At 48.7% G+C, this 12,070-nt stretch overlaps 1 protein-coding gene and 1 long non-coding RNA gene across 2 annotated transcripts in view; one reads left to right on the forward strand and one right to left on the reverse strand.

Annotated features, from left to right (window-relative positions):
• LOC145543626 (uncharacterized) overlaps positions 1-12,070 on the reverse strand; it is a 74,482-nt gene that overhangs the window by 42,668 nt on the left and 19,744 nt on the right. The window lies entirely within an intron of this gene.
• The window catches only part of TRIM62 (tripartite motif containing 62), a 39,260-nt gene continuing 37,128 nt past the window's right edge, over positions 9,939-12,070 (forward strand). The window contains exons 1-2 of the mRNA XM_081585733.1: positions 9,939-9,989; positions 10,419-10,943. Coding sequence (XP_081441859.1) covers positions 10,536-10,943 — 408 coding nt within the window. The 5' untranslated portion in view covers positions 9,939-9,989; positions 10,419-10,535. The remainder of the gene's footprint in view (positions 9,990-10,418; positions 10,944-12,070) is intronic.

Raw genomic sequence — 12,070 nt, forward strand, 5'->3', positions numbered from 1 at the left:
GCCTCAGCTAAGGCAGATACATTGCAAGAAGGATACTTGCCCTCACGGAGGCCTGCTACTACTTCCTCTTGTCACTTCTGGGCTAATTACTAAGGTCAGGTCCTAACATAGCACCACTGAGGAAGTACTGTCTCTGCTTAGAGACTTTTACAAAAAAAAAAAAAAAGCTAATAAGTAATTAGCATTGTTATCTGACTAATAAGTAGCAACAGCAATCTGGAAAACATAGCTGGGAATGGATTTTGAGGGTGTTGAGTCAGGAACGGAATGGAACGTGGAGCTGGGTTACAGAAGTTTGTTGAGATGGAAGTACTTTCCTGGGTCCCTGGATTTGTTATCCTGGCAAAGGCACCTGGAGCTAGGATGGCTCCTTGAAACTTGAAAAAATTAATGATCTGGGTTCAATCAGAAGACAGAAACCTCAACTCGATTTTAATAAAATCTAGTATGGACAGAGGAGCCTGGCAGGCCACAGCCCATAGGGTCACGAACAGTCAGATGCAACTGAAGTGACATAGCACATTGCATACACACAAAGTAATACGTAGGTATAATGATATTAACTAGATAACTGGAAAGGTAAAGAGTGATCACTAAATTATCACAAAGGCAGCAATTACAAGAGCAGATGCCATGTCCAAGGCACATGAAATAAGGTAAGAGGGTGGAATTACAAAAATTGAAAAGCTTAGAGGAGGGATTCCAAGAAACTGAAACTCAGACCTCCAAGGATAGGAACCAAAGTGTTGGAAACTGGTGCTACAGAGTGCTGGAAAAACTGCAAACTAGATTCAGTGGTCACAAAGGCACTGCTGTGCTAGAAGGAAAAAGTAAAGTTCCTCCTTCGTGCTTTAGCCTTATCAACACCTTGCTGTACTCCTTATTGGTAGGGCATAATGGGGAGCAACTGGAGATGCTGACATATGATTTTCTGAATCCTGGCTCCAGTACTAAGCAACAGGGTATAGCAGTTATGGCGTAGTGGTAAGGAATCTGCCTGCCAATGCAGGAGACACAGGAGATGCAGGTTCAATCCCTGGGTCAGGAAGATCCCCTGGAGGAGGAAATGGCAACCCGCTCCAGTATTCTTGCCTGGAAAATTTCACGGACAGAGGAGCCTGGCAGGTTGCAGTCCATGGGGCTGCAAAGAGTCAGAGATGACTGAGCAACTACTCAAGCATGCACATGTAGCATTTAGGCAATAGTTTAACAAGTGACAGAAAAAAATAGCTACAATCAGTGATAAAGCAACACATGAACTGCCAGAACTGGAGGAAGCAGTCAAAAGGTACAGAGAAGTGGGCTCCCTAGAAGAAAAGCATACCTAAAACAAGAGGACCCTCTAGCTGAGACGTTCTCAGTAAGCTGCTTTCACTGGTACTCACTGGAAATGAGCTTATGAAGGGGGCACTGGCCCCGTGGAGCAGCTCAGTGGTGGCTGTCCTTTCTAAGCTGAGGACGGTAGGGGAGGATGCTATGCACCTGGACTCCATAGTGTTTATATTAATGGTGTGACAGTGGGATTCCAGAACAGCAGAGGCCAGGTGGCAGCACTTAAGCATCAGAGGCAAAGTGGATGGAAGGTCTACCAAGGGGCCCTGACCCACAGGGATCTGAGGGATCGCTGATAGACCTTGGAGTTCTAAACTTGGTTCAAAAGGGGAGGTGGGCTGCGCATAAAGGTCACTCCTGGGCAGTGGTGATGGCTTGGTTAGTTAATCAGGAACCTGCAAAGGGAAAGATTGAAAACTTGGAGTTATGGAAATCTGGAGAAGCAGCTTGTGGATTGACCTCGGAGAGAAGTTACAGAATGTATGGATCTCAGGCTCCTTTCACTGTCTACTGGACAGTGCCCACTGTAGAGGAGGCAGAGAATAGCCAGGTAGAGAGCACAGTTCACCTCACAGAAATGAGCCATCCTCTAACCTCAGAGCATGCACAATCGGCCAGTGAACCAAGTAGCCATGGCAGCAAGGATGGAAGCCATGCATGGCCCAATGGCATGGGCTCCCTCTCACCAAAGCCAATCTAGGTACTACTCCTACTCAGTGCTCAGTTTGTCAGAACGAAGACTGATATACTTGATAGGGTACCACCCCTGAAGGAGGGCACATGGTGACAGGTTGATTGCAAAGAACCCAACCATCCCAGAGGGGCCATGATTTGTCCATGATTTCTTGGGGTTGATGCAGGTTTGTCTTCTCAGTTCATAATCTCTTGGCTAGCAGTACTATCTGAAGGCTCCCGGAGTGTCTAATTTATCGTGATGGGATCCCCCAATAACATGACCATGGAGGAAATGGGCATGACCATATTAACCACTGGTCCTACTGTATACCATATCAACCAGAAGCTGCCATCCTGAGAAAATATTGGGATAATCACTTGAAAGTATAACTAAGGCATCAGCTAGAAGACAAGGTCAAGATGCTGTCCTTAAGAAATATACCTTCAGCCAATAGCCATTACATAAATACATGCTGTATTCCTGATCAGTAGACTATACGGCTCTGGGAACCATGGAAGTGGCCCTTCTCACCTTTATTCCTGGTGTCCCATTTGGTAAATTTATGCTTGCTATCACCAAACTCTTAGGCTCTGCTAGATTACAGATCCTATTTCCTAGAGGGTAAAAGAACACTCCTACCAGATGCCACCATCATGATTTTACTAAATCTAAAATTATGTATGCCTGGCAGAAGTGAAGAAGAACTAAAGAGCCTCTTGATGAAAGTGAAAGAGGAGAGTGAAAAAGTTGGCTTAAAGCTTAACGTTCAGAAAACTAAGATCATGGCATCTGGTCCCATCACTTCATGGGAAATAGATGGGGAAACAGTGGAAACAGTGTCAGACTTTATTTTTTTGGGCTCCAAAATTACTGCTGATGGTGATTGCAGCCATGAAATTAAAAGACGTTTACTCCTTGGAAGGAAGGTTATGACCAACCTAGATAGCATATTTAAAAACAGAGACATTACTTTGCCAACAAAGGTCCGTCTAGTCAAGGCTATGGTTTTTCCAGTAGTCATGTATGGATATGAGAGTTGGATGGTGAAGAAAGCTGAGCACTGAAAAATTGATGCTTTTGAACTGTGGTGTTGGAGAAGACTCTTGAGAGTCCCTTGGACTGCAAGGAGATCCAACCAGTCCATCCTAAAGGAGATCAGTTCTGGGTGTTCATTGGAAGGACTGATGTTGAAGCTGAAACTCCAATACTTTGGCCACCTCATGCGAAGAGTTGACTCATTGGAAAAGACCCTAATGCTGGGAAGGATTGGGGGCAGGAGGAGAAGGGGACGACAGAGGATGAGATGGTTGGATGACATCACTGACTCGATGGACATGGGTTTGAGTAAACTCCGGGAGTTGGTGATGGACAGAGAGGCCTGGCGTGCTGCAATTCATGGGGTCGCAAAGAGTCGGACACGACTGAGTGACTAAACTGAACTGAACCTGGCAACTTTGAGCTTCTCATGTCAGGAGAAGTGCAGGCAAAGAAAGGAGTTACTGAACTGGCAGGAGTAAGTGATCCCAGCTGACTCAGGTGAGAGGCATCTAGAATGGGTGTTAGAGGGACTTCCCTGGAGGTCCAGTGGTTAAGAATCCTTCTTGCAATGCCGGGGATGCAGGTTCAATCCCTGGTGGAGGAACTAAGATCCCACAAGCTATAAGATCCCACATGCCGTGGAGCAACTGAGCCTGTGTGCCACAACTAGAGAGTCTGTGTGCCACAGTGAAGATCCTGTGTACTACAACTATGACCTGACACAGCCAAATACATTTTTTTAAATGGGTGGTAGAGAAGGAAGCTGATAAGCATCGCTTCATCTCAGGACCAACGACAGCAGTGGCATTTTGGCTTGTTCCACTAGTCCTCCTGTTGTTTTCTTTTTTTAAAAAAAATAATGACTGGTCACCACCTTGAAGAAGCAGGGGCAGGACATGAAACTTGAAGTGGGGTGCTAGTTGATCTGAGGCTGTGTAAGGAGGAGGGCTGTCACAGATACTATTGTTGCCCTGTCCTTATCCTTCAGCCCCCTCAGTGGGCCAGCATGTGTACGGTGGCTGAGGGATCTTCTCCCCAGAACTGCAGGAAGCTGACTACATACATCACAAGTCACAAGTACCGGGGAGCAGCCTCAGCACTCAGAGATGGTGTATAAATGTCCAGCTCCGTTGTCCTTGGGGTGGGATCACTGTGAGGCATGTTTTTTCCCACTTCCTAGAGGCTTCCCTATGGGAGAAAATGTCACTTGCCCTCTGTGCTAGCTGGCTTAATAGTACATACATAGGGGGCTGCCTCCTGTTCCCTGCATCACTTTCCCACTTCTCTGTAGTGTTACTTAAAAACACCTTCCAAATAAACTATTTTCTCAAGGTCAGCTCCTGGAAGGCCCTTATGCTAAAGACACATGTGGCTCAAGAAAAGAAATGATTTAGAGAGTGAACTCATTTCTATTTTTAAAAAATCTCTCTCTTAAGAATTACCTTAATTTAAAAAACTCTCCCTCTTCCCCTCCCTCTTCCCTTCTTCCTCGTGTCTGCGTGCATGTGTGTGTATGTGTGTTTGTGTGCATGTGATAAACGCCTATGAGGATATAAGCCAAGTATTAACAATAGTTCTTTCTGGGTGGTGTAATCATGAATATTTCAAAGTTTCTCTTAATTTGTCTCTGTGTTTTGTTTCTCTGCAGCAGCAGCTATGTATTAGCAGCTATCTTTAATTGGCAATTAGGAGGTTATTAGTGAGTTCGGTGGAATGGTCGGGAGCAGGGCCAGGCTGCCGTGGCTGATGAATGGCAGGGGAGGGTAGGCAGACAATTCTTCCAAGAGGCTGGGCTAGAGAAAGGCAAGAAGAAATGAGATGGTAGCTCAAGACGGGGGAAGTGGAGAGAGGGCTGTTTTAAGAGAAACTCGAGTCTGTTTATAGGCTGAGGGTAAGTAGTCAATGCCAAGGCAAGAAATGAAAATATAGGGTGGAGAGGGAGAGAGCTGAAGGAGTCAGATCCCAGGGGAGGCCTGAGAGGATACGACCCGGGCCTAGGTGGAGGAATTAAGGCAACTTCATCCTCAGACTAGAGGAAAGGAGCTGAGGATGAATCAAGTTATAAATGCACTGACTTCATTCCCTTTGTTTATTTTACACTCAGCTTCACTGCACAAAGGATGGATATAGGTTGAAGGGGAGTAGATGCTAAGAAGGCCCCCTGGAGGGACTTTTTTCCTAGTATGGGATGCAAGGTCCCCCACTGAGAAAGAAGCAGGGGTGTGTCTATGGGACTTGAGGAAACAGGCAAGGGTTTGGTGTGGTGGGGAAGGGAAGAGAAATTGAGGCTAGCTGGATAGCTTATAAAGACCATCGGATAGAGCTATGGGTCCAGATGTGACCCAGCTCCAAGATGCACAACTGTGGAATCTTCTCTCCAGTATCTGGGGGTAGAAAAGTCTGTGCCTTTTACTTGCTCTGGTTTGAGGCAAGTCACGTCCCCGCTTTGAGCGGCAGTTTTCTCATCAGCAAAGGGGGAGAAAAATGACAAGTGTGGTGGGCTGTTGCAACAATTAAATAAAAGTCGTGGACACCAAGCACCTAGTGAGTGCAGGGCCTGACACACAGAAGTGGCTCAATCCATGTTCATTCTCTTGCCACTCCCCCTTTGACAGACCGGAGCCAATGTTGCTTTGTGCACTACACATTCTCTGTGCTCCAGAGCTCAGTTGTGTCCGACCGTGTGGACTACAGCCCACCAGGCTCCTCTGTCCCCGGGATTTTTACAGCAAGAATACTGGAGTGGATTGTCATTTCCTCCTCCAGGAGATCTTCTCAACCCAGGGATCAAAGCTTCATCTCCCGCTTTGCAGGCAGATTCTTTACCGCTGAGCCACTGGGGAAGTCCTCAAGCCAATGTTACCTGGAGGGAAAGGGGCATGGGGTTTGGTACCTCCTATTGATGACTGCTGTTAGACACAACTTTAAGTACAAACGACTCTTGACATTCACATAGTTATGTTCCACTAAGTCGATGCAGAGACTGAAGTAGGGAATGTTGAACCACTGCCCCTTAAGGAAATACAGAGGCAGGTTCCTGGGAGCCTCTGGCCGCATTTTTGTCAACCAATCAATACATAACCTTGTTTTAAGTGTGTTTCTGTTTAAAAATGCCTTATTTAATATATGTTGTTGATTCACTAACGTTGACCTCATGGCCAACAGCAGTATAACTTATGCCTGAATGAAGCTTATCAAACACACTCCCCCAACCTCCTCCAACCCCCAAGGCCCATCACAGCCTTGGTGCACTTGGGAACACGAGACAGCATTTTAGTGCCATGCTTGGGAGTTATTTTAAAACAGCAAAATCACCAACAAAAGGCCCCAAAAGTGAGAAAAAAGGGGCACTGAAAAGATCATGAAAAGTTGATAGTATGAGAGCTGAAACAAGAAGACTGGTTCTTCCTCTGCTGTGTATCAGACAATCTAAATGTTTGCTACCCTGGGTCTGTGTATGTCCACAAATGACAATGAAAACGCCTCAAGTGTTGATTAGGGGGCGGGGGTTTCAAGTAAATGTGAGGGGTAGGAGAATTTGCAAGTACAGAAGCCATGAAGATGAGAATCAACTGTGTCTTTTTTTTATTGAAGTATAGTTGATTAACAATGTTGTGCCGATTTCTACTGTACTGCAAATCTTTTTTTCTGATTATAAAATTAAACAACAAGCAAACAGAGCTATACAGTGTCATAATTAAAGTCCCCCCCCACCCTAGCCTACATGTAAACACAGTTAGGATTGCTATAGTGGTCTACAGATTTTTGCTATACAAATAATGCCTGTGAGCATGTGTAGGACTGCATGTGCCTATGTCCATGTATCTGTGTGTATGGGGTCTCCTTCTCCCTTTTTTTTTTTTTAATCACTCAACAACATCTCTTAGACAGCATGAAAAAAATTTTAACTCCTGATATTATTCTTTAGAGTATGAATAGAAGTGGGTGGCATACCCTGCAGTCAGGATCACAAAGTCTTGGTTGACCTCTCAGCCACATCAGGTTGGAGAAACGTATCCAGAAAGAGCAATGACTTGCCAAACAGATATAACCAACAGTCTACAGGTGTGTAGTGCCCAGTATCTTAGTGGAAATGGGGGTAAATTCAGAAGAACAACAACTCGAAGGGCAAAAAGGTTGAAAGCTGGAAAGAATTGTGATGGGTCTAAGAGGCTGCAACTTTCAGCCAGAGAAAACCATGTTCTATACTCTTTAGAAGAGATTGGTGCTAGATTAAGAGGAACTTAGCTATTGAAAAGATTTAGACAATAGCATAAAATAGTACCAAAGCTTCTTCTAAAAACAGCTATAGAGTAGCATGGGGTAGACTAAGCTGCTACAACAGAGTCCCAAACACAAAGGCTTCTAGAAAGTGGAAGTTTATTTCTCACTCTCTAGTCCACATTGGTGGGTGGTCCACTCTATGCAGTCATTCAGTGACCCAGGTTCCTTCCTCATCTTTGTTCTGTCAGCCTCATTGAAGCATTACTGAAGCTGGGTTCCTTACACGTCTGTGTTTCAACATGAAAAATCAAAGTGTTAGTTGTTCAGTCATGTCTGACTCTTTGCAACCCCATGGAGCCCACCAGTCTCCTCTGTCCATGGGGTTCTCCAGACAAGAATACTGGAGTGGGTTGCCATTTCCTTCTCTGGGGGATCTTCCTGACCCAGGGATCAAACCCGGGTCTCCTGCATTGCAGACAGATTCTTTACCATCTGAGACACCATGAGGGAAGAGGAAATTGAACACAGAAGAGCACGTGCCTTAAGACTATTTCTATTACATTTTATTACAAAGGATTTAGTCACAAAACCACATTCAGCTGCAAGAGCAGCTGGAAAATGTGGTACCTAGCAGACTCATCCTTTCTCCAGCTACTATATTGCTATAGAAGAGGAGGATGGATTACATGTTGAATAAATGAAGCCCACTGCTTCATCCATCATCAAGCCTTTTTTCATTTCAAATGCTTCAATAATTTAGACCCTGCCCTCTTTGTAAAAAACACGAAGGTGCAGATCAGTGTATCATTTGGGATTCTTTTGTTTGCCAAGAGAAAGCACAGTGCTATTAAACCTGCTTAAGCAATAAGACGGACCATCTCATATATCCCAAAGTCTAGACTCTCCATCAGTGCACCAGCTCCTCTTCCCCAGGATTTTCCCTGCCTCTGTCACATATTGGCTGCATCCTCAGACTGGGAGCAATTCCAAGTATCACCACCAAATACATACAAGTACATCCAGCCAAGGAGGCAGACTGGTTTTGATAGGGAAGAGACCCTTTGCAGAAGCTGTCTCCTTGCCACAAGCTTCCCCTCTGGTATTTAAGGCCAGACCTGCATTATATGTCCAAACCTAAGCCACCACCGGCAAGAGGAATGTAACCATCATGATGGATTTGGACTAAACAGGACTTATTCCTAGAGCTGGACTGGGGTCAGCCAACCTTGGTCACATGGGGAAGGGGGGGCACCTGAACAAAATCAGGGCTCTGACTGCAAGGAAAAATCCATGAATAGTTGTTACACAAGCTACCAACTTATTTCTGGCAATGATGGAGACATAAAACCAGGTAATGATGTGATGGAGGACACATAAATAGCAGAGGGGTAAATGTCAAGTTTTTTCTTAAATTGTACTTTGATAAAGTTTAATTCCAGTGAAGTCATTGCTGGAGGAGCCAGAAACTGGGGGGAGGTACCTTCATGCCTCCTTCTTTCTCACTCCATATTCAACCCATTACAAAATTTCAGAGTGTCTATAGCTTCAGTACCCTGTCTTTATCTCCTTACCCACTGTCATGGCACCAGTTCAGGTCTCATCACCTGCAGGCACTATGACAACATTAATCTACTGCTGCCCAGTCTCTCTTCTTGAAATCCACATCTTTGCTACTGTTATTCAGCTACACACCTTCACTGTCCACAGAGCACTGCCCATATGCGGACAAATCAGAAAGTCCGCTCTCATCTTGCCGATGGGGTAATAAGCATCTCCTTAACTTCCTGAAACCCACATCAGACCAGGTCAGTCCCCTGCTTGAAAGCTCAGTGCTTTCAGGAAATCCTTCAGCAAGACCCTCAACGCCTCCACCTCACTCTAGCCCATTTTCCACCCCAACCCCAACAGTAGAGAACCACTCACACTTCCACCAAATTTCCCTCCCCGTTCACACCTCCATGCTCCTGCACATGCTGCCCCCTCTGCCTAGAAATCCCTTATCCCCTCTCCATCTGGCATGCAGACCAGGTCTCCTATTACTCTTCTCCCTCTCTCCATAATACAGCACTCATACTATAGCACTCCAGAAATGCTTGCTGAGTGGAGAACTCCTCGGGTCAGATATTAGTCAGGGCCAGGACTTTCCAACTTCCGCCACTAGCACTGCTTAAGAAAGTGAAGAAGAAATGGGACCCTGGGCTTAGAAGTGTGAGGGTCTTGAACTTGCTCTAAGCAAGCAGGATATTTCTAGAGTTTTATCTTTACATTTTATGCAAAAGTTGTATTCTACGCAGATTAAACAACATACCTGTATTTGTTTTAATACAAAATATTATTTTTCACCAATCTTCACATGATCCAGAAAGATTCTGTACTCCTTATCCTCTCAAATTAGCGGGCCCACTTCTCCCGCCCCCCACCCCGCCTCCGCCGCAGGGACGCCAAGCGAGACCTGGATGTTGTTCCAAGTGCAGACCCTGAAAGAACAGCTGGCTTTCGCACCCCTGGGAGCTGGAGAATGGTGGGGGCGGGGAGGGGTTTCGCAGGCTGGAGTCCCTGCCCTGCCCCTCCTCTCCCCCGCCCGCCGCGAGGGCGGAGTCACCGGGTCCCCGCCCGCGGGGGCGGGGAGGGAGCCGAGGCCGCCGGCAGCTTTGGCTCGGCTGGTTCCGGGTTGAGAGGCTGCACTGGGACCGAAGCAGTGGCCTCTGAGCCGGCGAGGGTAAGAGGCCGCGCGGGGACGGGTGTTGGGGCCGGGATCGATCAGCTGAGCTTGCTCACACCCCTCTTCTCCTCTGCCAGGCACAGCCGAGGGGCGGCTCTTCCCCCTCCCCGAGAATTCCCCCTCCTCAGCTTCTCCCCCTCCCCCCACCGCACCCATCCTGGTATTACAGCCCCCCAAGGCCTCCTCCCCCCTCCTTGATCCTCTTCTCCCAGCACCCATCCCTCGGGACTGCCCCTTTCCCTAGAAGCTTCTTGGAGGAGTACCTTCCCTCAGACACCCACGCCCCCCTCCCTCCAGCACCCATCGCTCCGGGTCACCCGCTACCTCGAGACCACCTTCCTGGGCTCGCTTCTCGGATAGTCTCTACCCCAGACCTCTTGCTCGCATTACCCCGCTCTCAGACAGCACCTCTTGCTTCTCTTGTAGCTCCTGCTTCTCCGGGCCTGCTCCTGGCACCCATTCCCAGGAGCTACCCCCGACAGCGCCGCGCTCTCCCCGCCGCCCCCTGCATCTCGGGGGACCCTCTCCACCGCCCCCGGCGCCATGGCATGCAGTCTCAAGGACGAGCTGCTTTGCTCCATCTGTCTGAGCATCTACCAGGACCCAGTGAGCCTGGGCTGCGAGCACTACTTCTGCCGCCGCTGCATCACCGAGCACTGGGTGAGGCAGGAGGCTCAGGGCGCCCGCGACTGCCCCGAGTGCCGGCGCACGTTTGCGGAGCCCGCGCTAGCGCCCAGCCTCAAGCTGGCCAACATCGTGGAGCGCTACAGCGCCTTCCCCCTGGACGCCATCCTCAACGCGCGCCGGGCCGCGCGACCCTGCCAGGCACACGACAAGGTCAAGCTCTTCTGCCTCACGGACCGCGCACTGCTCTGCTTCTTTTGCGATGAACCCGCGCTACACGAGCAGCACCAAGTCACCGGCATCGATGATGCCTTCGAGGAGTTGCAGGTGAGCTGCTCGCTCGGCCTGGGGCGGGGGCGGGGCGGGGCCGGGGGCGGGGTCGGGGCTGGACCGCGCGGGCAGGGCCCAGTCAGAATTGCCATAGGGCGGGGCCGCCGGCAGGGTCAGGGCCCTATCAGAATTAGGACGGGGCGGGGCCGCGGCGAGGAGGCGGTGTTGAGGGTGGGGCCTTGAGCCGAGTTCGCCAGGCTGGGTCTCAGAACTGAAGCGGGGAGTGGGTCCATGGCTGGGGATAGAGCACCAGTGGAGTGGGAAGGCGGGGACAAATAGGATCAGAGCTGTACTGGCTGGGGCAAGGTTAGGGACGGGGCCGAATCAGAGCTGAACAAGGGCAGGGCTACTATGGGAGGTCCTAGAGTAGGACCTGGAGACAGGGCCCCCGTAAGAATGGTTCAGGATTGAATGGGGGCAAAGACACAGGTGGGGGATGGGAACAAAGTCGGGACTGGACAGGGGTTGGGGCCGCCGTCCGAGGATGAGTCTGGACTAGACACTGTAGCTGAGCTGCAGGCTTTGGGGTATGATATCCTTGGGGGTTCAATCAGGTATGCATCGAGACCTGGGGATCAGTACCTGGGCTAGATCACTCTGGGCAGGTCAGGGTTAAATCTAAGAGAGGGTCTAAATGAGGGTCAACAAACTGCTGAGAGAGTGGATTTGGGTGCCAGGGGCTAGGGCAAGGTGTGTGAGGGTCTAAGGCTGGGATCAAGTTCAGTTCAGTTCAGTTCAGTCGCTCAGTCGTGTCCGACTCTTTGCGACCCCATGAATCGCAGCACGCCAGGCCTCCCTGTCCATCACCAACTCCCGGAGTTTACCCAAACCCATGTCCATCGAGCTGGTGATACTATCCAGCCTTCTCATCCTTTGTTGTCCCCTTCTCCTCCTGCCCCCAATCTTTCCCAGAATCAGGGTCTCTTCCAATGAGTCAACTCTTCGCATGAGGTGGCCAAAGTATTGGAGTTTCAGGTTCAACATCAGTCCTTCCAATGAACACCCAGGACTGATCTCCTTTAGGATGGACTGGTTGGATCTCCTTGCAGTCCAAGGGACTCTCAAGAGTCTTCTCTAACACCACAGTTCAAAAGCATCAATTCTTCGGCGCTCAGCTTTCTTCA

The sequence above is a fragment of the Giraffa tippelskirchi genome, chromosome 3 (genome assembly GCF_054371585.1).
Source record: "Giraffa tippelskirchi isolate mGirTip1 chromosome 3, T2T-mGirTip1v1.2.pri, whole genome shotgun sequence".
Classification (NCBI taxonomy): Eukaryota; Metazoa; Chordata; class Mammalia; order Artiodactyla; family Giraffidae; genus Giraffa; species Giraffa tippelskirchi.